General features: G+C 51.1%; 10 protein-coding genes across 10 annotated transcripts; 5 read left to right on the plus strand and 5 right to left on the minus strand.

Annotated features, from left to right (window-relative positions):
- Nucleotides 1-3,624: 3,624 nt before the first annotated feature.
- On the minus strand, nt 3,625-5,181 carry M438DRAFT_283461 (sulfite efflux pump SSU1; the record flags this gene model as incomplete). Its single annotated transcript, XM_029901389.1, has 6 exons — nt 3,625-3,789; nt 3,843-3,913; nt 3,976-4,193; nt 4,247-4,543; nt 4,601-4,969; nt 5,039-5,181. 6 exons carry the CDS (start codon nt 5,179-5,181, stop codon nt 3,625-3,627), a joined length of 1,263 nt encoding a protein of 420 aa, XP_029755678.1.
- Nucleotides 5,182-7,462: 2,281 nt separating this feature from the next.
- On the minus strand, nt 7,463-7,896 carry M438DRAFT_239683 (uncharacterized protein; the record flags this gene model as incomplete). Its single annotated transcript, XM_029899513.1, has 2 exons — nt 7,463-7,749; nt 7,803-7,896. Coding segments are annotated over 2 exons (381 nt in total), but the record flags the coding sequence as incomplete, so codon positions are not given.
- A 2,569-nt stretch (nt 7,897-10,465) lies between these two features.
- M438DRAFT_359574 (uncharacterized protein) lies at nt 10,466-11,431 on the minus strand (the record flags this gene model as incomplete). The annotated part of the gene is made up of 3 exons (XM_029907349.1): nt 10,466-10,733; nt 10,922-11,118; nt 11,291-11,431. The coding sequence occupies 3 exons, from the start codon at nt 11,429-11,431 to the stop codon at nt 10,466-10,468; spliced, it is 606 nt and encodes a 201-aa protein (XP_029755680.1).
- M438DRAFT_349619 (glycoside hydrolase) lies at nt 11,390-13,408 on the plus strand. The gene has a single exon (XM_029906439.1). It carries the CDS (start codon nt 11,675-11,677, stop codon nt 13,343-13,345), a length of 1,671 nt encoding a protein of 556 aa, XP_029755681.1. The 5' UTR covers nt 11,390-11,674; the 3' UTR covers nt 13,346-13,408.
- A 412-nt stretch (nt 13,409-13,820) lies between these two features.
- On the plus strand, nt 13,821-15,386 carry M438DRAFT_283612 (uncharacterized protein; the record flags this gene model as incomplete). The annotated part of the gene is made up of 4 exons (XM_029901402.1): nt 13,821-14,020; nt 14,073-14,100; nt 14,152-14,668; nt 14,722-15,386. The coding sequence occupies 4 exons, from the start codon at nt 13,821-13,823 to the stop codon at nt 15,384-15,386; spliced, it is 1,410 nt and encodes a 469-aa protein (XP_029755682.1).
- Nucleotides 15,387-15,479: 93 nt separating this feature from the next.
- Nucleotides 15,480-16,699, minus strand: M438DRAFT_387727 (uncharacterized protein). Its single transcript, XM_029909001.1, has one exon. It carries the CDS (start codon nt 16,549-16,551, stop codon nt 15,928-15,930), a length of 624 nt encoding a protein of 207 aa, XP_029755683.1. The 5' UTR covers nt 16,552-16,699; the 3' UTR covers nt 15,480-15,927.
- On the plus strand, nt 16,550-21,215 carry M438DRAFT_409431 (uncharacterized protein). Its single transcript, XM_029910017.1, has 2 exons — nt 16,550-17,110; nt 17,167-21,215. Exons 1-2 carry the CDS (start codon nt 16,847-16,849, stop codon nt 20,845-20,847), a joined length of 3,945 nt encoding a protein of 1,314 aa, XP_029755684.1. The 5' UTR covers nt 16,550-16,846; the 3' UTR covers nt 20,848-21,215.
- A 736-nt stretch (nt 21,216-21,951) lies between these two features.
- M438DRAFT_145600 (uncharacterized protein) lies at nt 21,952-23,398 on the plus strand. Its single transcript, XM_029898932.1, has 2 exons — nt 21,952-22,990; nt 23,055-23,398. The coding sequence occupies exons 1-2, from the start codon at nt 22,170-22,172 to the stop codon at nt 23,071-23,073; spliced, it is 840 nt and encodes a 279-aa protein (XP_029755685.1). The 5' UTR covers nt 21,952-22,169; the 3' UTR covers nt 23,074-23,398.
- A 325-nt stretch (nt 23,399-23,723) lies between these two features.
- M438DRAFT_339705 (uncharacterized protein) lies at nt 23,724-25,712 on the minus strand (the record flags this gene model as incomplete). The annotated part of the gene is made up of 2 exons (XM_029904246.1): nt 23,724-24,787; nt 24,839-25,712. 2 exons carry the CDS (start codon nt 25,710-25,712, stop codon nt 23,724-23,726), a joined length of 1,938 nt encoding a protein of 645 aa, XP_029755686.1.
- A 608-nt stretch (nt 25,713-26,320) lies between these two features.
- M438DRAFT_328017 (uncharacterized protein) lies at nt 26,321-27,655 on the plus strand (the record flags this gene model as incomplete). Its single annotated transcript, XM_029903190.1, has 3 exons — nt 26,321-27,239; nt 27,289-27,429; nt 27,478-27,655. 3 exons carry the CDS (start codon nt 26,321-26,323, stop codon nt 27,516-27,518), a joined length of 1,101 nt encoding a protein of 366 aa, XP_029755687.1. The 3' UTR covers nt 27,519-27,655.
- Between the last annotated feature and the right edge of the window lie 146 nt (nt 27,656-27,801).

Genomic DNA, 27,801 nt, shown 5'->3' on the forward strand with positions numbered 1-27,801 from the left:
GATCGGAGGTCTCATTTTCTCTCCTCATGCTGCCAACCTCATCCGCCCGCTCGACTACGCCCAGGGCAATGCAGAGGACCTCGAGACGATAACACTCTACTTTACTAGGTTGGTACTGGGCGTACAGCTAGTCTTGGCCGGTGTTCAGCTGCCCAGCAAATATCTCAAGCAAGAATGGAGACCTTTGGCGCTACTTCTGGGACCTGGAATGTGTGTTATGTGGATAGTCACTAGCCTCCTTGTCTGGGCTCTGGTTCCCGATATCAACTTTCTGTTCGCACTTGCCATAGGAGCATGTGTCACTCCTACCGATCCTGTTTTGAGTAACAGCATTGTCAAAGGCAAATTTGCAGACAAGAATATCCCTCGAGACCTACAGAGAATCATCATCGCCGAGTCTGGGGCGAACGATGGTCTTGGCTATCCATTTTTGTTTCTGCCATTGTACTTAATCAAATATGTAGGACACCCAGAACTGACGGACGGTCATGGTGCTTCGAAAGCAATTGGCCTGTGGTTTGGCGAGACCTGGGGCTATACCATCCTTCTGAGCGTTGTGTACGGCGCCGTTGTCGGATACATCGCGAAAGAGTTGCTTCATTGGGCAGAGGAGAAGAAATATGTGGACAGAGAGAGCTTTTTGGTGTTTGCTATCACCCTCGCCGTAAGTACATCTGCTATCTCGTAGGGTTGGTCGCGACTAACAAGACAGCTGTTCATTGTTGGAACTGTTGGTATGATCGGCTCGGACGATGTCCTTGCTTGTTTTATTGCTGGAAACGTTTTTACTTGGGAGTGAGCATCGTCCGACATGCTGCATGTGACTCGCGACTAATCAAATCTAGCGACTGGTTCCGCTTGGAGACACTTGATGATTCTCTGCAGCCCACAATCGACATGCTGCTCAACGTCTCGATCTTCATATGGTTTGGTGCAGTTACGCCCTGGTACGAATTCGCGCACAACAACGTGATCCCTCTTTACCGGCTTATACCGCTGGGTATCCTGGTTCTACTGTTGCGTCGATTGCCTATCGTCTTCGCTATGCACAAGAAAATCCGGCAAATTGAGGAACCTCGTCAAGCTCTTGTCGTAGGTTTCTTCGGTCCGATCGGAGTCAGTGCTGTGTTCTATCTGTACATCAGTCGAGAGTTCCTTCGCGGTATCAACCTAGACGGTGTGGTCAGAGACGATGCAGAACGTTTGTCCGAGATTATGCTGGTGGTTATTTGGTTCTTGGCCATTTGCTCAATCGTAAGTGGCAAACTTCGTGCTGTGCGAAGAATCACGGAACTAAATATTGCATAGATCGTGCACGGTATCAGTATACCTCTAGGCAAACTTGGATTCTACCTCCCAAGGACCATCTCAGCCGCAGTCTCGACTGAACCGCTCTCTCGAAGATCTTCAGACGATCCGACGCCCATAGGTGAGGGCGCTCTCGCCGAGGGATCGACTCTGGTCAGTCGTTTCCGGAAATACAGAGCCGATACCGCGGGCAGCAGTTCGTCCCTACCCCGATCGTTCTATCGCGTAGGTAGAAGTATGGTTTCCGACGTGAAGAGAGGACACCAGAAAGTCACCGGTGCAAAGGATGACTCGGCTCCAACAAACCATGCGAGCAGCAAGAACATCTCTGGGCCCTCGAACCCCCGCCCGCTTGGTAAGACAATTGTTGGAAACATGAATACCGATTCTCCACTTGGCGCCACGCCTACAGCAGGCCGGTCCGGCGCCGTCACGCCTACGGGCTCACCACCACCCTTGAACAGAACCATCCGCTTCCCTGATGACAGTCCCAGCACGGCCCATTCCTCCTGATCACCAGATCTCTCTTGCGATCTAGCCTTCATTTGTACAAATAGACCGCATACCCGTTTCGACTCTGCTCTGCACATCACACAACACTACTGTTGGCCTTGAGTCAAGCACGATTCACGTATGAAACGAGATCTCGCAGAAAGAGGCAGGAAAGGGGCACAGGAGTTGGGAATCTGTTAGAGCTGCATGGCTGTTGGTGTCGTTCTCGGACTCTGCTAGAGCTAGGTAGCTGTACAGCTGTTGGTGTCGTTCTCGGGCTAAGGTCCGAATAGACTCCCCTTTGTGGGTCCCTGTGCTCGTTCTATCCACCACGTCTAGTTCATCCGTCGCTTGACTTACACTCAGCACTGCCTGTTTCCCCCTACCTATTCCACCGGTTGGGCTTTTAGTTTGCATGAGTCTGTCACTTTTCCGTATGCAATCGGCTTTTTTTGTTCCAAACGATGAGCCCCCTCCAAGATCCATGAAGTCTACGCCGATACAAACCGGATGTCTGGAACGCGTTCCTGCATGCCCCGTCCGTCCTTAGTCCACGGTCCAATTATGGAGATATACAAAAGGACTTCAAACGTTCGTTGGCCGGAATTCGTGTGGAAAACTGGAATTTGAAAGTTGGAGACTGCACGTCTCGGTTTCGGGTTTACTTGTCCACTTCGCACTAATGACACCACCCTCAAGAAAAGAGGACGGCTAGCTCCAAAACCAAGAAGCGAACGGTAGAGCTGTTTATATTCACGGGTAGATGTTGAACTGTTCTGGGGTCCCGTAGCACGTGAGTCTAGACTTCTGTCGTTCTCTGGTGATTCTGACGCTAAGGTCTCTTGACGGATTAGGAAGGTGCGTTGGCCGTGGAGGCTCTTGCGGAGTTGGACGGCCGCAAAGTATTTCCGGTCCGACATCGTGACGAGGGTTGTAAAACGTCTCGGATGTGGGAAGCAGTCGCCATCCGTATCGTTTATTATGTTTGTGTATTATGTCTATATCTATGGAGAAGAGATGGTCTAATCTAATGTCTAACAGTTCTGCAGAGTGGGGTATCATGCGGTCCTCGAAAGGACAAAACAAAGCAATCGTCTAACAATGCAAAAGAAAGTGAAAAAGGTGGAAAACATCAAGACGCTGAGAGAACATCATCGTCATCTGGTATCCCGAGTGAAGTCCGAATACCAGGTCGAAAGTGGAGTGGTTGGAGTGATGAACGTCAGCGAAACATCATCATCGCGCCAGGCGCGGCTGCGGTATGCAAGCCGTGGAGAAATGTTAGGAGAAACACTCGGTCTTTCGTAAATCGTAAAATCTTGCTGGCACTTTCATGGTATGCGTGCAAGCCTCAAATCCTGCGACAGGTGTGAGATATCGTTCGTTCCCCAGCAGTTGGTAAATGCAAAAACCATGCTGGGTGAAGATCGTCGCAGTGTTTGATAAGCGGCTAGACGGTCGATGAAGATGCAGATGCTCGAAACGACGGACATGTCGCAACCAGCTCGTGTCTACGCCGCAGATAAAGCGCTGCGGATATAGTCGGTCTTTGACTTCGAACTTCAGTCCAGAATTCATTTCCGGATATGAAAGCACGAACGCGTTCGCGAGAGAGGGGAGATGTTGCGGCTGTCGGCTCAGCGGAACGACTCCGCAATATAAACATGACAGCCGACCGAGCCGCTCCTGTCAGAGAGCATTAAGAAGTGAAACCATCTGCTCGCGCGGTTCTATTGTGACTTCAAGTCTGTGTCGTTTTCGTTTCAACTTGCTGTGTCGTAAAAGGCGTCTTCAAGGAGTCTAGTTGTTCCAATCGTCAGTATCTTATTCGGTCTCGAAGCAACAGGCGATGCGCGTTCTCACCTTAACTCCTGACTCTGGTCGAAGTTCGCAGACACCTGGCTTGGGGAAGAGCTCGCCTGAGAAGGCTCCCCGTACTGTCCTAGTGAAGCAAATGACCCAAACAAGGACGATGATCGCAGTAAGTGTCTAAGACATGTCAGTATCAAGACTTGATGTGTATCGATATCCCATCAACGAACCTCTCCAACTACGCGGAAAAATGCGGAGTCCAGTTCAGCACTCAGAGTAATAGTAGCAGAAGCGACGCCACCTGTACAAGTCAAATCAGCATGATCGAACGCAAATCAAGCTGCGGAAGCGGAAGAAGCATACCAACTGGATACAAGAAGGCCCACCAGCCAATGTTGAATGGAAACCTCAACTTGAGACGCAGAACGGAGCCCACAGCAAAGCACATCCAAGGAATTGCCATCGCCCAGATAATCAGACCCATGATGACTCCCATGATGTAAAGTATGGTTCCAGCTTCTGATGGTAGAATTGTAAGCTTCGGGAAGATCATCTTCGCAGCCTTTCCACATTGCAATATTCTGGAGATGCTCGTTAGCAACACTCTTGTTCTGGAAATGGCAAGAGCACTCACCCGAAGCTTCCTTGACCTAGGGGGCCCAAGGACAAAAACACACTAACGACAACTTCCTGAGAGGGAAGCTTGAACAACAATAGCCTGTAGAAGTAGATGCACAAGATCATCAAGCCAACGAATACGCCGATAGCCCAACAACAATAGCAGGTGAGCAACGTCCAGAGCGCTTCATGTGCCTCAAGAGCTTCCATCTGAGCCACTTGACCGCCAGTCGAGGCAGCGACGATGCAGCTGACCGCAGGAAGCAAGCACGCAGCCGTCAACTTTTCTGGAGATACGTCATGAACCGAGATCCTGGAGGGATATGTCAGTCACGACTCTTGCAGCATACTTCCTCGATAGCAAACTTACATCAAAAACGCAACCGAACAGCAGATTGTCACTGCAAGAGCGGCATCTATCCACCACAACGCCCATGCCATCGTCGCTGCCCAACGACCCCATGCAGGGACGCAGACCAAGACGATCATGTTCACGATAGTCGCAAGACCCATTGGGAAACAACCCAAGAACAGAGAATGCGTCGGATGGTTGATCATTGCCGGCCACAACTCAGGCCACAAGACATACCTCAAGATGGATATGAACAAAGCGCTAATGAAGATTGAGACGTTAAGTCCAAAGATAATGTAGCAAGGATAATTCGTCCAACTGCTGTTGTATGGCATCTGATGCAACAAGATCGCCACGACACCTGTACCCATGGTTATTGAAAACATGCTTCACCCGCTGGTCAGCCATCGACGTTCAACAAGCTTCAGGTTTCATGGAGATAAGAGCCAAACATACGAAGGAGTAAACCCGCGGACAATTCGTCGCCAGCCATGATCATCTTGCCTGGGGAGATCGATCTCGGTCTTATCCTCGAAACCCTTCTCGATATCCGTGGTGAACTGGACATCTGGAAATTCCGATGGATTGACCGGGGTCATCACCCCAGACGGCGGCTGCGTGACAGCAAGAGTTGTCTCGCTCAGGCTATTGGGCATGCCTGGTCGAAGTGTGCAAGAGGAGGCGAAGCGGCCAGCGCGTCCGAACGGGTTCTTTGTCGGCCAGAATGTGATACGCATCCACGCTGGACAGAGTGTGAGCGAGGCTTGACTCGGGCTTGTTGAAGCTCCAAACACAGTCGCCAAAGATGAGACGGCAAGCAATTGTACGGTGAGAGAACGATTGATAGGTGATGAGCCATACCGCCAGCGCGCTCTGCGAAGTTTTTGCCCATCTTCTGTCGTCCGGGTCTCGCTCGGGTTTCTCTCGTCATCCTCTGGTTTCTTTGCCTGCTTTCTCGCAATCTAAACAAACGGCGAGATACAGTTGCTCCGAGATATGGCCGTCTATCTACAGCCTTGTATGAATATCTGGGGTCCCTCGTTCCTCTTCGACCTTATTCACTTGGTCAGCATGGTCGACTTCTACATCACACTCTTTCCCTCCTCCGTCAATAGTCGCAACAATTGCTCTTACTGGCGTGTGAACACTCAAGCGATGATGATTTGGAAGATGATCTCGCTTCCTGAGAATCGCTAGCTAGCGGGCCGTTTCGGAGCAGCCTCACGGATCCATTGCCTCGAATTCGTCATTGTTTTTCGGCAATCCGTAATTTTCTCTTGAGCCTCAAATCTGATCGACGACCGCGAGAACACATGTTCGTCGGCGAGTTTGTTTTTTTAAACGCTGTCGCTGCAGCATCTATATCAATGAGATGCTATCATATCCACCTCTCTTATACCTGTTCACTTGCTTGAGTCGCAAAAGCTGTTTGTTTTAACTGCTGTCAATTCGTGTTCTGAACGCATGATCCGGAGGTTGGTGGGTCTTGTCGCGACGCCAAGTTTGGGAAAAGCCGAAAGATATCCGCGATTCATGCAGCATGCTGGAATTGAGGACAAGCCCACCATCTGGTTTTCTGTAGGTCTTTGTAGCGCTATGAAGATATTCTGAAATACAGGACAAACGATAGAAATGTACCGTCACGATTGTATCATGGAGTGCTCGAAAAGTACAGTATGTTCGTACTCAAGCGCACCCAGAAGCATCTGTTCTGTTTCCAGGAAATTGTCAGATGCCCTCGACGAGTCCAATTGCCCACGCAGCAGTGACAAGGACCTCAAACTCAAGAGACCACAAGATCTCTCGCCCGAGACACTGCCAAAATCACCAAAACACCGTAACAAGCAATAGCAAGATCGAAATTGACGTGAATTAGGACTGTCAGGGTCTTCCCCCATACCATTCAATCCCCCCCCCTGGCAAATTGTGAAATATAAATTTTGCAAGCACATTTTATCCCATCAATCCGATATGGTCTAGTGGCTAGGATTTCTCGCTCTCAAACCGTTTCTCCCAAGAAACAACCTTTGTCGTGATAGACCATGTTCACCCCGATGAAATGCCTTTGGACACAAACAGTCTGAGCCTTTTGAGATTTGCAGTCGGGTATAGGCACATGTCCGTGCAATCATTTATGAGAGATGTACGTGGTCGGGTCAATAAGAATCGTTCACAACACGCAAAAAAGTCTTGTCAAGAATGAGCAAGTAAAGCTGAGACTACGATTCAGTGGTTGATAAGATAAAGCAGAGTGGTATCGAAGGAACGGGTGATAATCATAGAGGAACAAAAGAGCAAAACAGGTATAATCCCTCCCCGAAAACGCCATTCCAGTGTAGTAGAAACGCCATACGACCTTGTACAGGATCGTCCATTAATCCCTCCTGATTGCGAGAAAAATCTGCTCGGAGTCTGCAGGTCCAAAAGGGGGGTGTGGATCATGCCTGATATAGAAACGAAGAACGAAGAAAAGCGCGAGTTACTCGTGTCGGGGAAAATATGATGCTCTGGTAAGCCAATCATGGGGTTGTGTCAATACTCTTGATGGCCGTGTCAAGGGTCGAGCCATCATGGCATAGAATCCACAGGGCCGCCAGCTGGGGCGAAGATTGCTGCCTGAGGGAAGGTTGCAATGGTGTAGTTGTTATCAGCAGGACTGTCAGCGGGTTGAGCATGCGAGACATGACTACCAGCACTGGAAGTTTTACTGCCACGCTTCTGCTTCTTCCTAGTCGAATGCGATGATGATGGTACGCTGAACGCTTGTTCACTCTGAAGGTAGGCGCCATATTGATGGGCTGCAATTCTCGAGGCTGATGCATCCTAGGCATCATCGTCACGGTTGCCAGCAGCGTTTGCGCGATCTTCGTCGGAAGGTTCGAGACCGGAACGTTGAGCACACCTCTTCCAAGCATCCAGGTCCTTGTAGACTTGATTCAGTTCAGCCTTCAGTCTGTCGCAGGATCCGCTCAGTTCGGCAATGGCTTGTTCAGTGAGGAGCTTCTCCAAAGTCCACTTCTCGATATTTTGAGATTCGTTCTCCTTGAGCTGAGTGATGAACTGAACTGCGCGTTGAAGAATGCTTCCCTTGTTCTTCTCACAGCCTGGTACGATCTTGGCGAGCTCATTAATACCCTCATTGATGGTTTCGCGGCGGCGACGTTCGACTGGATTTCAGGTAAGTAGCCGCAGAGGAAAATGGAAGCTCGTGGTTTATTACCTTCTTTGTGGTTATCTCTGCGCACCTTGTGCCACTCATCAGTACCAACAGCAGGCTTGTTGCCAGAGGGAGTGGCCGATGGCGAGCCTTCAGTAGTACCCAAGACCGAAGTCTGTGGCTGTGCTTGTTGCTGCTGTTGTTGGGGAGGTTGGGCGTTCTCTTTCAGTTGCTCGAGACCAGCAAACTCGCCGTAAGCCTCGGAGTTTGATTGGCCAGCACCGGCGTCGAGTGAGAAAGCAGCGCTAGATTCTCGGTGGCCATCGTTGTGGGTCAGGAAAGATTCGTCGTGGTTCTGAGGGACGCCCATGGAATAGTGCAAAGCAGCATTGGCAGTCTCGCTAGCGCTCTGTCCATTGGTGGGAACATGAGAATGGACACTGTGGTCGTGCATGGAGTGATCATGGACACCGTGGTCACCAGCATTGTGTTGAACCAACGCATCGGCGAAGTGCGGCGGCATGTCGTTCTCGTGGCTTGTGTGGAGGAAAGGAGCCTCGTAGTCGACTTGACCATTTGGCGAGCCTCGGAACTCTTTGAAGTCTCCAGATGCAGGCGCATGGCCAACATCATGATCAAGCGAGTCACGCTTGCGTTTGTGTGCGAGGGAGGCCATGGCTGGGGTACTTTGTTACGTGTTGGTGGAGATGCAGAAGATGATGGCGGCTTCTGATGGCTTGTGCGGAGGTTGCGTTATCTCGAGGACTCGTCGCAGGCGTCAAAGGAGTACGATGCTGAGCTATCGTGGCAGGGTCAGTCATGCATGTTTCATGAAGTAGTCACAGATGGTCATGGGCAGCGGGCAAGCTGTCAACGGCAGAGCTCCAAGCGACGTGACCGGCACGCCTCTACGACGGATGCTTGATCTTCCGACGACCCTCCATGTCGGTAGTCGTTGATCGAAACAAGACGTCGGCGGTCAAGGTCGTCGCGACGCGTGCGCAAGCAGCGAGTCGCGACATGGCAACAAGCATGCGACAGCCAAGTCGGTCGAGGGCCATGGTGGTTGGAATGTGCTGAGCATCATGGCCGAGTCTATGGGCATTGCCGGTTGCAAAATAAGGAAGCGGATGCCACTCACCGAGTCTGAGAGTCGACGTCGTTTTGGAGATCCCGTGACAAGTCACGAGTTAGCAAGCCGGGCGCTTTAGTCTGCTAAGTACGCGACAAGACGGGCAACTTTGGTACCAGGAAATAGACGTCGACAAGAAGAGAATCCTCAAGCTTTGTGCGGCGCAGTCAGACTTGGACAAATTGCGATATACTATCGTCGAGATAGCCAAAGACCAGGGATGGAGTATTCGAGGTCACGTTGAAAGATCACATGGGATGGGGGATGGAGGAAGGTGGTCCAAGACCCAAGTCGCGCCGGCAGACTGTCGCGAAACTTCCGACAGCCGACACCAACTCGACAAAGCCGCACGCCATCCCACGCCGCTCATCCTTCCACTGCCGTCGACCTGCAGAGAGTACCGACTTCTACTTCCTTATTTTTATCACTTGAACATCTTGTTCCGTTGCTCTGACCTGTTCATTCTTAACGACTCTATATCTACGAGCTCGTCGCCATCTTGCAAACAGATGCAAGAGTGTCTTATCTACGAGTAGATAGCTGCCACACGCACACCTCTGCTGCACTCGCATTGGTCACATTTACAACAGGCTAACGTCGCGGTTGAAGTGCTCGACTCCCCCGAGTGCTTTCATGCATCCACCCTGATGAACCTTGGACGCGCAGTAAAGCAGCATATCCGGTCATGTGCACTCGAGACAATGGCCTCAACCGTCTCTTTGTTTGAGCTCGGCATGTGTAGGGTGTCGTCCATATTTTCTTCTTCCTCCCTGCCTTGCACTCAGAACAAGTAATCTGAAACTTCTACATATTCACGGACAAACAAATTCGAGAAAGTCATCAAGTATAATACCGCATCATATGTTGACGATCCCTTCTGCAAGCCCCTCAGACTGTCCAGACCAGCCAGAATGAGGGGCCATGTTCTGCATTGCTTTGCATCGCTCTAGGCCGGATAAAGATCAAAGAATGATCGAACAATTGTCAGGTGTCAGGTGTCGCTTTGTACCGTGGTTTCGTCCGATCAAACAAACAATCAGATGTTATGAAGAGAAAATCCGAATACCATGTACAACTATAATGGCAGACCTGAGTGTCTCGCATGACCCGACCTTGCAATTCACAGACACCAAAGGGTCGTCTACCTGAGCGAGCTTGGTTTTAACTTTATGGGATTGGTCAACAATCTCCGCATATAACTCCATCTAGGTCAGATGGTTATGAACAGTCCGAGACAGTTCGGGTCGCACAAGTTGAGATAACATCAAACATGTGACTAGCAGGCAAGAGTCTTGTTGTGGTCTGCCGCAACACACTGCAGTGCAGTGTCCAACGTCGCTACATGCTCCACGTGCGAGACGCGTACCCAAGGAGTTGACTTGAACGCGCACTCTGCTCGAAACCTCTTCTTCGTGAACGAAGTTGTGGAGTGGCCGTGGAAGATATGTCGACAAGCATATGCATGCTCATCGAGGCCGCCTTATCAGCACCCAAGATTGAAGGACTGAAGACCACCGGCCGCAGTCGTCTCACATGCTTGATGCGCGGCAGGATCAGATTTCTTACCTGAAAAACTCCTTTAATACAAGGATCCTCAACATAGCCACGTAGTCGTCCAAAGAATAACCCAACAATCGTAATGCCCTAGGTCTGGATGTAAAAAGTCAGCGATATGTAGTCGGTTGTCAGGATCCACGAGTCGCCCCCTTATGCACGCCTTGACCATCTCACTGCTGTCGTACAAGAACATGGCGCCATGACCACGGAGAACGCGCCACTCAGCAAGTGGATCAAGATCAAAGATATCGCGCTGCTCCATGCTTCGCCTCGACCCCACGGCCACGGCTTCCTCATGCAAGTGACTAGAAACATGAGCGGTCGTAGACGCCCAACTGTCTCTTTGCAGAATGATGGACGGTTGTGAAATGCTCGTCGTGTCTTTTTAGAGTATCTGCACTATCCAGGAGCATTAGCTTGTGGGGCTCTGCAACAGTTACGACTCCGCCGCGCCTGTCGAGAACAACGCGATTCTCCTAGGTCGCGACCTCACAAGCCAATAGGGAGACCAGATGCAAGGCCAGTACGAACGGGCCGAGTGAGCGGTGGAGGGAGAGAACGCTGGCGATGCTCTCCAGGGACCAAGAAGCACAGGCCATGGATTCGTTTCACCATCTGTCTGAAACCTCTTTCTTGTCTTTCCGCCGTCCAACACGTCGCCCTGCGAATATTTGACCCGCTGTTCAATACCTTTTGAGGATAGTAAAGCAAAGCTTGAATGCAAGTTTCTGCGGCCTGTGGGTTCTATATGGAGAACTTGAATGTGATCAGGACGTGCAGTCGCGGCTAACGGCTTCTCCTACTGGTCAGCCAGGCGGCAACCACGGTTTCAACGTCCTTGGTTAGTCAGTTCACAACATACTGAGTCGGTAAGTCCTATCAGGGGGAACACCTTCACAGGGGCTGCGTGTGCGGACACGATAAGACTGTCGCGCCTCCCAATATCTCTATTCTTTCTTTCAGCATTCTGTTCGAGTTCCATCCCCCAGCCTAGTGCTGCCATTCTTTATTTGCGCTCTCTGTGAGAAGCCTTTACGCTACTTACGTCCTTTCATTCGAGTCTATCACTCCTCACGATCACTACCGGCGAACTCAACGGTCTTTTACAACTCTACTACGTCTCCCTGGGATACAATCTGCCCAATAGATTTCCAATAGCCACAACCGGAGCCACGTCACAGTCTCACGACATATATCAGTACACACATCTCACACTCTTTTTCGAGAAGATACCGCTGTTGCAGAAATGTTCAGCTTAATCTTCTTTGCTTTTGCTTGTTTTGCGTTCTTTTCTTTCGTTGCGGAAGCTTTGCCTGCACCTGTTGCATCATCCTTCCCGCTCAAATCTTATTACCACGGACCGCCAGCCTGGAGCCCCTCGGCCACGTACGAATCGACTTCGACCTTCCCGACCCTCTCTATTGGATCACAACACATCGCACCTACTGGAATTGTCCCCTCTGGATATCTCGCCTCTGGATTTTACCCAACCGCATCTGGATATGCTTGGCCTACTGGAACTGGATTCCCTTCTGGAGTAACTGGACACCCTCAACCTACTGGAACTGGACAAATCAATGCCACCGCATTCTCTTCATGGTGGACATCATACCGTCAATCTTCCGCCTCCCTATCTCTCTACTCTTCCGCTTCATACAACAGCACTACCTCGGTCTCTGTTAACAGCACTATCCCTACATCAGTCTCGGTCATTGCTTCTTCAACATCGGCCGCCGCTTCCAGCACTGCAACTGCCTCGACGGGATCTGCTGTGCTTCCTGACGTCCTCCGCGGTGTCAACATCGGTGGCTGGCTCATTCTGGAGTCATGGATGAACTGGGACGTCTTTGCTGACACTGACGCAAAGGACCAGTTTTCTTTCGACAGCTGTGATGGTGCCAAGGACAAGCTCGAGAAACATTGGTCTACCTACTTCACCGAGTCCGATGTTGAGGGACTGGCTGCCGCTGGAATCAACGCTGTGCGTATTCCTATCGGCTTCTGGTCTTACCTGGATACTGCTCCTTACCTTATGGGCGCTGATGCCTACCTCGAAAAAGCCATTGGTTGGTGCCGTAACCATGGTATCAAGGTCCTCGTTGACTGCCATGGCTCGCCCGGCTCTCAGAACGGTTTCGACAACTCTGGCCGCTCTGGCAATGTAGCTTGGCAACAGGACGATAACATGGAACAAAGCATCAGCATCCTCGAGACGATTGCCAAGAAATACGGTGCTCAGGAGTACGCTGATGTCGTCTTTGGTATCCAGCTCGTCAACGAACCCATTTCGTGGGACCAGAACAACATTGACACCACCAAGGAATGGGCCAAGAAGGCCTACACCGCTGTCAAGTCTGCTTCGACCAACCAAGACCTCGCTGTCATTATGCACGATGGTTTCATGGGACCCTCGGACTGGGAAGAGGTTGGTGCTGCTGTCAACGGTGGTGCCTCTCTTTCTGACGCCAAGTTTTGGATCGACACCCATCTCTACCAGAACCAGGTTGCAGATGACTCCAAGTTGACCCAGGACGAACATGTCGAGAAGGCCTGCAACTGGTCATCAACCGAGCTTCTGCCATCATCGTCTAACCTACCGGTCATCGTCGGCGAGTTCAGCGCTGCTACCAACATCTGCGCGAACCCTGACGGATCCACTGTTGCCGGTAGCGTCTGCTGGATCGACGGCTGCCAATGCTCTGCCAATGTCGACATTGAGGACTGGAACGAGCCTCTGATCCAAGCTACCCGCAAGTTCCTCGAAGCTGAGCTCGATACCTTTGAAGCACACGCTCGCGGATACTTTATGTGGAACTTCAAGGGACCTGGTGCCTGGGGCTACCAGAATGCCATCAAGTATGGCTTGATTGGAGACAAGATCACAGACAGAAAGTATCCTGGTCAATGTAGCTCATGAGAATAACGGATGAAGAGAAGAAAGATAGAAGAGGCGCTGGACGCCGACGAAGAAGGTTAAAAAAGTGATTGCGATATACCCCTTCCATGATTCAATGGACTAGATTTCGATTCGATTTTGTAGATAGATTCTTATAGTGCTATGCACTGAAACAAACATTTTCTCAATACCACATACGCCGCAATCTCTTTCAGTTGTTCTCAATCGATGTGTGTCTCCTAGTGAATGCTGGATTAGACGGTAGATGGACAAATGGCTGGATGAGTGAAAGAGTGAAAGAGTGAAAGAGTGGAAATAAGTCGAAGGTCTTGGAACAAAGTCCGGCGCGTGCTGGAGCTCGCGCACGGACCATGGTCTAGTGTTTGTGCTGGAAGAGCTGCAACTGTTGCACCAAGAGAGTTTCTGTATCCACAAGCACGCGACTTGATTCTTTTTCCCATCTCAAGCCTGGAAACACATCTTTCCATCATACACAATGTCTGCCGATACTATCACCAACCCCCCCACAACTGGAGAGTCAAAGAGCGCTCGCAAGAAGCGCGAGAAGGCCGAAGCCGCCGCCGCTGCTCAAGCTGCCAGCCAACCCCAGCAGGACAGCGATGGCCAGAAGACCCCCGAAATCACAGAGACCAATGGCGACTCGTTTGAGAGCTCTCACATGAAGGAACTGCAGAAGTTTGTCGGACAAATCATCTATTGACAGATCGTCCGAGCTGACAGACTCTAGGAACCTCCGCAATGTGAACAAGAAGCTCGTTAGTTCACTCGCACCTTCATAACTGTCGCAGAGGACTAACCGTACACAGAACTCCATGACCAAGTTGGACTCGATCCTCGCCGAGAACCCCGACAAGTCCTTGGACGAACTCCTCGCTTCCCGCAAGATCAACGCCGACCAGAAGGCCCAGGCCTCGAAGAAGCCCGCTCTCCAAGCCCAGGCTGCCCAGCTCGAAGAACAGATTGCCCAGTACAAGAAGGTTGATGCCGACTACCAGTCGCGCATGTCTGCCCAGCACTCACACCTTACTTCGACTCACCAATCCGAGATTGAGAAGCTGAAGGCTTCCGTCAAGGAGGAACACGAGGCTGCGCTCAAGGCCGTCCTGCGCGAGAAGCTCCTCACATTCAGCCAGTTCCTCAGAGCTGCTGCTGCCAAGCGTGTTATCGAAGAAGAGGCCGACACAGACGAGTCTAAGGCATTCGAAGGTGCTCTGTTGCTGGTCTACGGAGGTGACGACAAGGCTGTTGATGCTGCCTTGAGCTTGATCGAGGGCTCTGACGAGCAAGTCCCTTCGGTTGAGGGTGAACTGTTGCCTATCAAGTGTAAGGAAGAATTGTGCTCTAACTAGTAGCCACGTGCTGACACGGTGCCACAGATTCGCAAGTCAAGCAGGCCGCTGTTGGCTTTGGCGCATTCCCCGGCGAGGAGACCGCCCAAGAGGAGGCCCCTGTTGAGTCAACAGACGCTACCAACGTCCAGCCCGAAGACACTATCCCTTCGAGCGACCCCACCATTGCACACGCTGGCCTCACCGAGTTGGGCATTAACCAGTCCGCTGAGGAGGAGAAGCCTATCGTAATTGCCGACGCCGAGCCTCAGTCTATCGCCGAGGCCTCTACCGGCGACGAGTCGGCCAACAAGTCCGCCGAGACACAGTGGGACAACGCCGCTGCCACAGCCGGCACCGACCAGGAGCTGGACGACTCCTACGAGATGGTCCCCCGCCCCGCCGACGAGACCGAAGCTGTCCATGAACCCGCCCAGCCTCAGTCGACCAGCTCTTGGGCCGATCAGACATCCGCAAACGCCACTGCTACTGAGGCCGCTGCCGAGAACAACAACGCTACCAACGGACTCGCATCGACCGACGCTGAGGGCTTTCAGTCTGTTGAGAAACGTGGAGGAAGAGGTGGCCAACAGGGACGTGGAGGCCGTGGACGCGGTCGCGGTGGACAAGGCCGTGGCGGTCAGCAACGCGGCAGCTTCAGAGGTAGGGGACAAGCTCGTGGTCGTGGCCAAGCTCCTCAGCCTCAAGCATAGGAAGTCTCGCTGAGATACACCACCGAAGAACTCTCAGCAGCTGAAATACTCAGCGGCATGCAGAAAGGAGATCACGAATGGGACCAAATAAACACGGACAGGGAGGGGGGCGCTATCATGGAGAAATGACTGACATTTGATCACGAAGGCGTTTTCTTGTTTCTGCACACACTTCTTTTTACACACCTCTTCTTCATCTTTGCTTTCTGGGAAAGAACTTGCTCTCGTTATGTGTTTATTCATGCTTGAGCGTTGGGTTGTGTATTGTTTGCTTTTTGCTTCGGCGTCTCGCTCTGTTTCCCCCTGCTGCATAGCTATGGAGCTCTGGGATGTATGTTTGGATCTGCTTCCCTTGCTTCACTTTTCGGTTCCTGACAGTTGGAAGAAGAAAATTGCCCTGGCATTCGAGCCTTTCTACGACGGAACTGACAAAACGTTGACGATCATCTTGTTTTCTCTTCTCGCATCTGTATCACCACATTTCTTTCTGAATTTGTTTGCTGCACATATTTTTGGCTTCCACATCACCGATGGCTGGCTTCTATTCAGTGGCTGCACCTGCACGTCGACGGTGAGGCGTCTGTTCGCTTTGCGCCAAACTATGGTTCGCCAAGGACTTCAAGTTCGAGGTGCTCTCAAAGGTCTGGCGATGTGGGCCGGTGGAAGGCACAGTCTGAAGAGTCCAGCTACCCGGCCGGTTGTCGCTTGCTCTGTATACGAAGATCATCAGGACCGGAAAAGCTTTGACGGGAGGTGATATCTCTTGGGACTCAGCCCTGTCGAATGCAAGACTGGGGTTGATCAGGAACAGGGGGCTTGACCCATCTGCGGCGGATCTTATCTGAAGGAAGTGGCTCCGGTAGTTGAGCATGGATGATCTGCACATAGTGTGTAATGATGGAGAAAGCATACATAAATTATCTATAGTTTGAGCTGCCTGTGTGATCACATCATCGGAGCGTTCTCTCAACAAGAGGAGAATTATTACCGAATCCAATTGTGCCTTTTCACCATTGAAGTTGGTTGTGATTTGAGATGTCGAGGTGAGGCTGCCAGACTTCGACCTGGACCGTGCCACCCGGAGTGAAGCGTGCCAAGTCTCAAGAGTCGAGTGACATGGTGTGAGGACGGCAGCGACGACTCTTGGTCCAGGATTTGATCGCATTCCACGCACTACAACGACGAAGACAGCTGGAAGCCTACTCTGCTGCCATCACAACTGGCTTGCGCATGCGACAACTACTCTGCGCTCTGCTGCGACACCCGTGAGCAGTCGACCTGGACTGTCTCCCCCCTCTCTTTGCCGCCCGCCGTGTGCTGTCGCTTGCCGTATAGCCCACCCGGACGCAACCAAGCCACCGACTCCAGCAGTCCACACTGCTGCCCCCACATCGACTTTTATCGCAATCATAAATTAGTTCTGCCCTTTGTGGCATTACTCGATCATCTCGGCCATCAACATGGAAGCCTCGATGCCTTCGCTGGCCGTTGCGACCGAGCCTTCGAACGTCTCCTCCGACGCCGCCCTACCTGAAGCTTCCAACTTGTCCAAGCACTCCGAACCAGCCCACGCCTTAACTCCTCCCACCTCCGAAGACAACAACACCAGAATCGACGATGACGCTTCCTCTGACTTGTCCGAGCTGGACCTTGACATGGACGATGAGGAAGAAGTCGTGCCAGACCATTACTGGGACGACGGCAAGATCCCCGTCTTCAAACCTGTATGTCACCCCATCATTTGTAAAAATTCTACTCCATTCTAACACGTTCGCGACAGACAATGGCACAGTTTCGCGACTTCAAGAAATACATGGACCAAATCGACAAGTACGGCATGAAATCTGGTATCGTCAAGGTCATTCCCCCTCAAGAATGGAGAGACGACCAACCTGCACTGGACGAACTCGTCAAGACCATCAAGATCAAGAACCCAATCTCGCAAGAATTCATGGGCACCCACGGCATCTACACACAAGCCAACATCGAGAAGCAACGCTCCTACAACTTGCCCGAGTGGAAGGCACTCACCGAAGAAACTCAATACCAGCCTCCAGCCAGAAGAGGAGAACGTCGCAGAAACCAAGGACAAGTGGCTAGGGGTGCCACGGCTAGGACCCGTAACTCCACCCGGACATCGACTCCAAAAGATGCCGGTACAAAGAGAAAGCCCGGCAGGCCTCGCAAGAATCCCTTGCCTCAAAAAGATGACGAAGATGAGGATTATCCCTCCAGAGCCAGCCAAGTGCCTCCAACCCCCACATCTCCCGTGCTCAAGTCCACCGAGCCTTCTGAACACACAACTCCAAGCAAACCAAAACCGAAACCCAGAGGTCGCCAGCCAAAAGCAGGCCAGCAGAAGTCGGTCTCGTCGCGCAGAATGAACAACACTACCGAGACCAACGACATCTATGACGAGGCCGCTTTCAAGGATTTCGACTACCATATGGATGACTTGGACGAGTTCACCCCGGAAAGATGCGCCGAACTTGAGACCGCTTACTGGAAGAGTTTGACCTTTGCTCAGCCCATGTATGCTGCTGATATGCCTGGTTCGCTGTTCAAGGACGAGTGCGACATCTGGAATGTTGCCAAACTGCCCAATCTGCTTGATGTACTGGGAACCAAAGTCCCCGGTGTCAACACTGCTTATCTGTACATGGGAATGTGGAAAGCTACTTTTGCATGGCATTTGGAGGATGTTGATCTTTACAGTATCAACTACATCCATTTTGGCGCACCCAAGCAATGGTACAGCATCTCGCAAGAGGACGCCAGGAAGTTCGAAAAGGCAATGAAGAGTATCTGGCCAAATGACTCCAAGGCTTGCGATCAATTCTTGCGTCACAAGACTTATCTCATCTCTCCGGAAATCTTGCAGAAGCAGTTCGGCATCAAGGTGAACAAGCTCGTCCATTACGAGAGCGAGTTCGTCATCACATATCCCTATGGATACCATTCCGGATACAACATTGGCTATAACTGTGCCGAGTCTGTCAACTTCGCAACCGAGGCCTGGCTTGATTATGGTCGCATCGCAAAGAAGTGCGAGTGCGAGTCCGATAGTGTCTGGGTTGAAGTTGCCGAGATCGAGCGTAAGCTCAGAGGCGAACCTACTCCCGAATACTACGAGGAGACCGACGAGGATGACGAGGACGAAATGGATCTCGATATCACGACTGATCTTCCCAGTCCCCCCGCGAGTGTCGCAGGCAAGCCTCAGTCACAACCTCGTAAGCGTAAGCGCGATCCCAAAGACAAGGATGCAGACAAGAAGAAGAAACGCATCAGAATTCTTATCAAGGGCCCTCACAGAGAGCCTTGTGTCCTCTGTCCGAACGACCCTCTGAGCGAGCCTCTTTTGCCTACAGACAATGGCCAAAAGGCGCACCGCTGCTGTGCACTGTACACTCCCGAAACCTGGATTAACAGCGAGGATGGTGTTGAGAAGATCTTTGGCGTTGCAGGTATTAATAAGGCACGTCTCGATCTCAAATGCAACTTCTGTCGCTCCAAGCGCGGTGCTTGCTTCCAGTGCCAGGCTAAGAAATGCACCCGAGCCTACCACGCAACTTGCGCGCTCGCTGCTGGTGTACAAATTGACAATGGCCCGGTGCCAACCTTTGGCGAGGATGGAACCGAATACTTCGAAGAGGGCTTCGACTTGAGATGCCGTTTCCATCGACCCAAGCGTGCAAAGAGGGCAGACATCGATGCTCTCGACGCTCTCGAGACTAACAAACTCATCAACAACTTTGCCAAATGTCTCAAGAAAGACGACGCTATTCAAGCTCAATACCCATGGGGTGACATCTTTGCTGGCATGGTCGAGGAAAATCGTCCAGGCGAGGCTACAGTTCTTATCAATATGCTGCCTTCTGGCGACCAAGTTGAGGTCGAATGGAAGTGGATTGTCGTACTGGATCCTATCGATTCTCAGCGTCTGAAGCCGTCACCTAATGCCATTCCCATGCCTGAGGGTATGAGCAAGCAGTCTGTGTCGATCAAGAACCGTCAAGATGGCATCCCTATCTTGGAAAGCACCTTCCACGAAGATGCCGCTTACAAATGGGCCGAATTCCGTAACCTGCAAAGTCCTCCTCAAGGTTATAGTACTTCTGTTATCAAGAACCCTGATCAAGTCAGAATCAACCTCAACAAGCCTGATCAGCTTTACTACTACTTGCCGAAGAAGTCGACAGAAGCCAAAGGCAGATTTACTGACGATCCTAAAGGCCAGAACCATGTTTTCATGGGCGATTTCATGGAGCGAGTCAAGCCTGCAAGACCTTTCAAACCAGTCACTGCATCCTACACTGGCGGCGGCTACACCGGCGGTTATACCATGCCGCAAATTCAGCGACCTGCGCCTGTGCAGGTACAAAACAGTGAGCGGCCCTACATGTACAAGCCTAAGACACCTGCTCACCCTGCAGTGGGCTACAATGTGGACCACCGAGCGCTGGCCTCGCAACAACAATTCACCCAGCAATCTAATCCCCGAAGAGCATCTCACTCGACCAACCTCTACTCTCAACCAGTCCCTCCATTCCTTCAGCAGCACAGCGAACCTGCACGCACGACCCAGGCTCCTCTTCGTCCTTTCTCAGAAGGATACTACTCGTCGAGAACATTGCCTGCTGCACATCCTGGAGAATACTCGCAGTACTGTCAGCAAGTCCGCCGTACATCAGGAGGTCCTGTCACATTGCAGTCCTACCAGACCCAGCCTTATACAAGCACCCCTCAGAGATCTCAGCAAAGTGCAGGTAGCCCACAGACAGGAGCCGGGTATGGCCAGCCACAAAGTGCCAACCGCGCTACGCTAGCATCCTACAGCAATATGTTCAACAACAATGCTACTCCTGTTCAGCCTTCGACACAGGATAGGCGGGACTCGTCCGGTAGTAGACCTGTGGCTCAATCGCCGACTGCAACCACTGCTCGCCAACAATGGACCCCACCTTCACAGGTCTTTCATCAAACATATCGGGCACCCTCGCAATTCCCTCCCACTACATACCGCCCACAACTCACATATCAGACACCGCAAGAGTTCCAACAACAGATTGGCATGCAGGCTCGTCAGCCAAGTGTTGGCGACTCTTACGGAGGCTTAGGCCGTATCTTGAGGGATGTTGCATCACAACCAACACTGCCTCCTATGACCAACCCTTACAACATGTCAACGACAACGGCTGGCGGCGCACCCAATGGTTTCTCTATCCCTCAAACATATCCAAGCCCAAAGGCACCCACGGCTAGCCCCTTGAGTGATACACAGACACCTCGTGCACCCAGTCCTGGCATGGGTTACCGTGGCCAAGCAACCGCGTGGGGAGGTCCACCGCAGCATTTGTCCTCGCATAACTCGAGCAACACTCTACCGTCACTGCAGTCCATGACCCAAGGAGTACCATTCGCCTCTACTGCATCAAACCCACCGCCCACTCAACAGTAGTATGGTTGATGAGCGTGAAGGGCTCGTAAGGCATTGGCATGATCATGACGGAAAAGAACAGATGAGACCAAGACATGACATTTAATATTTCTTTTCTCCTTTTCTGAGTATATGGGTATCTAGAGAGCATTCACTACGCGGGGCGTGTACAACAGGAACAATTCTGAGCGTGGGGGCTCATAGGTATGAGGGAATTTTACTCATCAGGAAGAGATGACTTTTCTTGGGCGGCGTTCTCTTTTTCTTCTTTCTCGTTCGTTTCAAGTCTGCCAGTTTTCGGCTGCTTCTTTATCTGCTACTATGCAGCTTCTTGATGCTTAGTTGTATCCTAGGAATTTTATTACTGCTTTTTCTTACAGGTCTTGACCCGATTTTGTTCTGATTATTCCTCCCCGTGTGCTAAACTTTGTCACGCGTACAACTGTAGAACAGCACAATTTCAGCATTGTCAGGGGTAGCTTCCACTAAAAGCGTGGTAGTTAGCGCCTCTCTACGGACGCCTATACCAATCCGAAAAACATTGGGCATTTTTACAGGCTAGACGACCCTGGGCGTGGCAGCGGGAGATGGCCAGAGTAACAGATTTTAGCACACAGGGAGGTTGTATTCATATGTGGTGCTTGAGCCAAGCCACTTTTTCGTCTTGCCTGTGTATCCGTAAATGTAGCCTCGAGGAAGTGTGAAGAGGATTGTGATGGTCTCACGACCGGGTTTTCATACGATTCATACTCTACCTATCGTGCACCTCTAATGGTCAAATTGGGCATCACTTGTGTCAGGGTCGCACTTTCTATGCCCCTAGGACGGGGCTTGGCAAGTTTGTTGCACAAGTTTGTCTGCAACGACGCGCTTTCATCCTTTTCGATCAACAACAAACGACACTAACACATCACCAACACGATAGCAACAATACCATTTCTGGAGATAAATTCACACCGTCGATAACTCGCATCTCGCACATTATTGTCGTGTCTTTGAAAAGATCGCGAAGACTGTGGAACTTACGACGTGGTCTACTGGATTTAGGACGCGTAGTCTTTGTCGTTGACGGGGTGTGAAGTGAATTCGGAGGAAAGTGTTGAACAAGACTGGCTTGATAGAAAACGACGACGAGCGCTTTCGCAATCAAGGACTCTGATCAACTCATCCATCTGAGGATCCAAAGCTCTGGTCTCTCAAGGACTCAAAAAGACAAGAAACCTTCACTCAAAGGGAACACTCCATCCCCAGCACATCAAACCAACACCTTCGACACTTATCATCCTCCCATCGACCACCAAACCCACTTGAACTGCTATCACAACCCAAACAACCTCGCAACAATGCCACCAACAGCTTCCCGTGTCTCTGATCAATTCGTCCCAACCACCGCAAATGGAACATCACAAATGGTCCTCTGCGCCCACTGCCACGTCCAAAAACTACCGAAAAACTCTCTCCAACGCAAAGAGGAACATTTACGTTCATGCGCCTCTTTCGCTCTTTCCCCTCTGGCTACCGAGCGCGATGCAACGGGTAAAACGATGTTGGAAGAAAGCATCGGACGCAGAGCTGGAAGAACGAAACCGGGGAACTCCAGGGGAGGAGATGGTAGGGCTGAAGTGTTGCGGTTGCAGAGGATTGGTGCAGCATTGGGGTTCGGGGATGCGGGACAGAGCGAGGGAATTCAAGAGAGGGTTGAGAGGATTCTACGAGGTGAAGGGTTGAGAAGAGATGATATTGATGAGCATGGCACTTCTGCTTATCAATCTCCTGATATGGGTGGAGGAGGATATACGCCATTCCCACCCGCGTCATTCGAAAACAATGAAACCATGGCTGCGTTGTTGTCATCCGCCACCAGAGCCACACCGACGAATGCTGGAAACATCAATCCGAGAAAACGACCACTACCCACCGATCTTCACGACACCGCGTCACCGTCAAATCTCCTCCCCATCTCTCAACATCTGAGCAATATGCATGCTGCTTCTGCATCGCCACAACCACCGAGCAATGAACACAACAAACGACTTAAACATGCGGAGTTGTATCTGGACGAAGCTGATTTCGATTTCGTGTGTTCGGCTCAAACGCCCAGGGAAGAGAGATTTGCGGCGTTGGTGGAGAGGTTGGCTAGGCTTGTTAGATTGAGGGATATGAGGTGATGATGATACTGAAAAGGGAAAGACTGAAACAGGACGGTTGCTGATATGAAGACGGAGTAGAGGCCGCTTTACAAGATGAGGAAGGAGCAGAAGAGAAAGAAGAGACTCTGAATTACTTGTCGAGCCCTCGAGGTCATGGGAAGGATGGGATGACTATCATGAATTTATCACACACAAGAGATGCATGACATTAGAATCGAGGTTATCATCCATCGCTCGAACTAATAACCTTGCTTGGTTCGTTCGTCTCGTCCCTTGATGATGAACTTTGTGAATCTTTTGAGAATCCAGAGAAGCAACACACTCTCAGACCATGCAGAGCTCCTTAGCTTTTCGTCATGAACCTATCCTCATGAACAGTTGAGCTAAGTTTAGAATTCGAACACCAACCAAGCTTGTCGCATTTGGATACTTTGTGTATAGAGCTCAGCTATACCGCGCCTTGCCGTATTCTATACTCTTTTTTTAACAATGCGAAATGCAATCCTCCCCCGTTTGCTAAACTTTTGTCCACCTCGACTCTTCAAGTCGCGGCGAATGCGCATGTTCCACCCAATCAAAATGCACGATAAGTTTTGGGAAAAGAGCGCGCCGTCCACAGAGAGCGACTATTTGAAAGCCCTCTCCTTGGGGCCTAGCTCTCCTCTTCTAAAATCATCGTGCATTTTGACAGCAAGTGTCGGTGACAGACTTTTGGCACAACACGGGGAGGAAACATCATGTTCATCTCTACTTCTTCTTTCCCTTGGTCTTGTCCACAAACTCCACCCAGGCAGGTCTGACACCCCTCTTATCCAGCGCTTTCAACACGGCATCTTTCTGCGGCCCTTGGATCATGATCTCCATAACAGGCGCTTTAGGACTACTCCCATGCAATTGCTCCACACTACTACTTCCCGCACACATTTTTCTCAACTCATCTGCAAGTGCTTGAGGTGGGATGAAGTAGACTTCCACACCGGAGATTTTGGTCACGGTTTTGTTGCCCGAGCGTGTTTCCAAGGTAATTTTTATCTTCGGGGCGGCGCCGGATTTGGGTTTGGTGGTTGGGTCGTTGTTGCGGATGATGGCGTAGTGGGGTGTGCTGGCTTGAAGGACGCGGTCGATGAGGGCGTCTCTGGGAACTGAACCTTTGGCAAGAACTTCCTTGTCTAGGGAAGTGCTGCCGTCGAAGACTGCATTCGCCAGTGTTGGGTTGAGAGTGATTAGACGTTTGTTCTTTGCGTTTACCAGATTTTCGGACTCGATGTAGGAGGTTATCAAGGGCTTGAGTTCGGCGGCTGTGAAGAGGGAGTGTGAAGTTGCTCCTGCGGATTCGAAGAGTGGCAGCATGCGTTCTTTGAGTTTGTAGTATTGGAGTTTTTCTAGCTTTTGGCCGATTGAGGCGTCAGAGGTGTCGAGTTCGGAGGTTGCTTTGTTGCCGCGACCGAGAGCTGTGCCGGCTGCTGTCTCTTTCTTGGGAAGGCGGTAGGGTGTGAAGTTTTGGATGGAAGCGTCGTTGAAGTCGACGTCGAGGATGATTGTTTCGTGTTGGTCTCTTTCTTTTGTCTTGACAATCTTGGCCTTGTCTAGAGACTTGATGAACTTCTTGATGTTCTTGTAGCTTGACTTCTTTATTTGCAACGAGTTTGCTTGTTCGGGGGTATATGCTGGAAGGAAGGGCTGGACGAGGGTTGACATGACGAAGGATTGAGTCAAGGGATATTCGAGACCAAAGTTTGGTTGGTTGCTGTTGGTTTCCTTGTAGTGGTAGACACCGTATAGGAAGGCTTTGCGGAAGGCATCGTCGATTTCTGTTGTTGTTAGTGTATGTCAGACATGATATGGTGAAAGTAGACACTTACCCTTGGTGGTCATGTCCTTGATTTCAACCTTCTCGACGAGGCCATCATCTGCGGAAGCATCCTCGCCTAGGCCTTCTGATGGGTCTGGCCGTTCGGCAGGAGACTTGTCCAAGTTGACGCCCCCTTGATCTTCGTCATCATCGTCGATATCCAGGTCGGCGGCCTGCTCAACCAACTTCTCTTCATCGCCCTTGCTGGCTAGCCATCCTTGGATAGATTCTGGCGGATTGAGGCCAGCCTTGTTTGAATTGCTGTAGGACCACATCTCATCACCAGCCCAGTGCATTGTCTGGACGGCATGCCCACGGGAGCCCTGGACGGCACCGAGCGAGCTGATGTCGATCAGACAAGCTCCAACAGCTACGGGTACTGATGGTTGCTCAAGACTTGCAATGGCGACGACAGCTCCCTTGGTGGCCTTCTGGTTGAATGGAGGACCGTTGGCGAGACCAGGAGTCATGAGGTCTGCGCCACCTTGCAATTTCTGCACGACGAAGCCTGGTGTGTGTAGCAGAGGGACAATACCGGGTTGTTTCCATAGAGTGTATACGGTGGGATACATGCGATCCTCAATCTTGAACCAGAGTACTCGGGCGTCATCTCCGGGTTGTGATCCAACATAGACAGTGCCTGAGACTTGCTTGAGGTCGGGCCCATGTGTTGTTGTGAATCTTGCAGTCTGCACTCCATCAGGCAGAAGGGCGTTTCTCAAGGCGGTCGTTTCTGCAGTGGCGGCTGCTTTGTCTTTGACCTTCGTATCGTCCTTCGCTGTTGGTTGGAGGTCATACTCGGCGATGATGCTGTCGGCTGTCTTGCGGCGATCCGATGAGCGCAGAGGGGCCAGAGGCTTGACCGTCGGCTTCTTCTTAAACATGGTGATGTTGGAGTCTGTGTATTGTATGTGTTTCAAGTGTGTTTCCTTGACTTGTCATGGCAACTTTTCGTCATAGCATCACATGCCTTATCGATAAGCGTTTCCGCCGTCCACTTGCTCCCTGCACCCCACCTTCTGCATCAACTTACTTCTACTTTCTGACCTCCATCTCATCACATCAACAAAGACTGTTGTCTTCAACAGCGAGCAGTCTATCAGCATCCATCACCTTGCAGAGTTCGCCCAAGTGCACACCGCCATGACCAGATAATCACCGAGATACTAAGCTTGATAGTCTTGACTTGCATACCAACGCCACATCCACAGCCACTCCTCTGTTGTGATTGGTTCAGCCATCCAAAGTCAACACGAACCGCTTTCTACGAGCACCATCTTGACTCTTCTAGGCTACTCTACTTCGACTGCCGCTGTTTTACGCAACGCTTGTGCATCCTAAAATGACGTCCAATGCGGGGAAGCTCACTGTGGAGGGGCAGAGACCGAGGAACAAGTCCATCTGTCTGCCGAACCTTGCTACCATAAAGCATGTGCCATCTGCTCTTACAAGGTGGGTCCATCTCATACTCTCAATCCTAAACCAAATCATCATGGCCGCTCCCAAAAGCACTACAGGCACCCGCCTGACCCAAATCAAGGACTTTCTGACCATGAACAAGACTGCGAGTCTGTCCATGCCTTTTGATCCAGACTCAACCATCTTTCCTACTCGCAAAGAGTTACCCAACATTCCTGGTGCACCAGAAGGAGCTGCATGGGTATGGGGTGAGAATGACAACATTGGTCGTCTCAATCTATTGACTCCTACGAGAGTTGCTGCTGCTGGAAAGGAGATTAAGAGTGGTGAGATTGTGCCCGTCAACCTACCTCTCAACACTCCAGAGGTTCCTGCCTTCCATCGCGAGCAGTTCAAGCATGAAATCAAGACGCTTGCAGAAGACGTTGCCTACGATGACTGCTACCATCTGAACACGCAGTCGGGTACACAGTTTGATGGCTTCCGTCATTTTGCACATATCCCTTCTGGCACATTCTACAACAATACCAAAGGATCTGACATCGTCGGACCCAATGCTAACCACAAGTGTTCAATTCATCATTGGGCTGTACATGGTATCGCTGGACGCGGCATTCTTCTCGACTACCGTGGATATGCTCACCGTAAAGGCATCAACTATGACCCTTACGAGTACTACCCCATCTCATTCGAGGAACTCAAGCACTGTGCTGCAGACCAAGGCATTGACATTCGTCCGGCCGCTGAGGGTGGAGATATCAAGATTGGGGACATCTTGTTTGTACGCACCGGTTGGGTCGAGGCTTATCACAGCAAGTCACCCGCTGAACGCAACGAACTGGCTGTCAGACCACACGCTCTAGGCAAGGATGATGGACAAAGATTTGCTGGACTGAGTCAGGAGGAGCGTATGATTGACTGGCTGCACGATTCCTACTTCTCAGCTGTCGCTGGCGATGCTCCTGCATTCGAAGCATGGCCAACACATGAAGGTAAGCGATATCGCAATATGAGAGTGGAGATGAATTAACGTTTGAGCAGAATACCATCTCCATGAGTACATCCTCGCACTCTGGGGCATGCCTCTGGGCGAGATGTTGGATCTGGAGAAGCTATCGCAGACATGTCGTGAGAAGAACAGATGGACCTTCTTCTTTACTGCTGCTCCAGCCAATGTGCAAGGTAAGAATTCGGACCACGCTTTGAGACCCTACTGACGTTGATATCTAGGTGGTGTAAGCACACATGTCAATGGCACTGCGATCTTTTAGTCTGCAACTTTCTCGGTGCGAGAACATGATTGACCTGCTTGGTATGAGGTTTGGGTTATCAAGGATGATGAGCGGGAAGTGTTTGGCAAGCAGGGGGTCTGCAGTTGCACAAATTCATAAACCCTATCAATCTCATCACCACATCAAGCCCCTTTAGCTCAGTTGGTAGAGCGCGGCACTAGTAATGCCGAGGTCACCGGTTCGACTCCGTTAGGGGGCATCAACGTTTTGTCCTTGATGTTGGAGATGCACATTATCCTTTTGCTCGATGAATCGAAGTTGT

Source organism: Aureobasidium pullulans, assembly GCF_000721785.1.
Source record: "Aureobasidium pullulans EXF-150 unplaced genomic scaffold scaffold_32, whole genome shotgun sequence".
Taxonomy (NCBI): domain Eukaryota; kingdom Fungi; phylum Ascomycota; class Dothideomycetes; order Dothideales; family Saccotheciaceae; genus Aureobasidium; species Aureobasidium pullulans.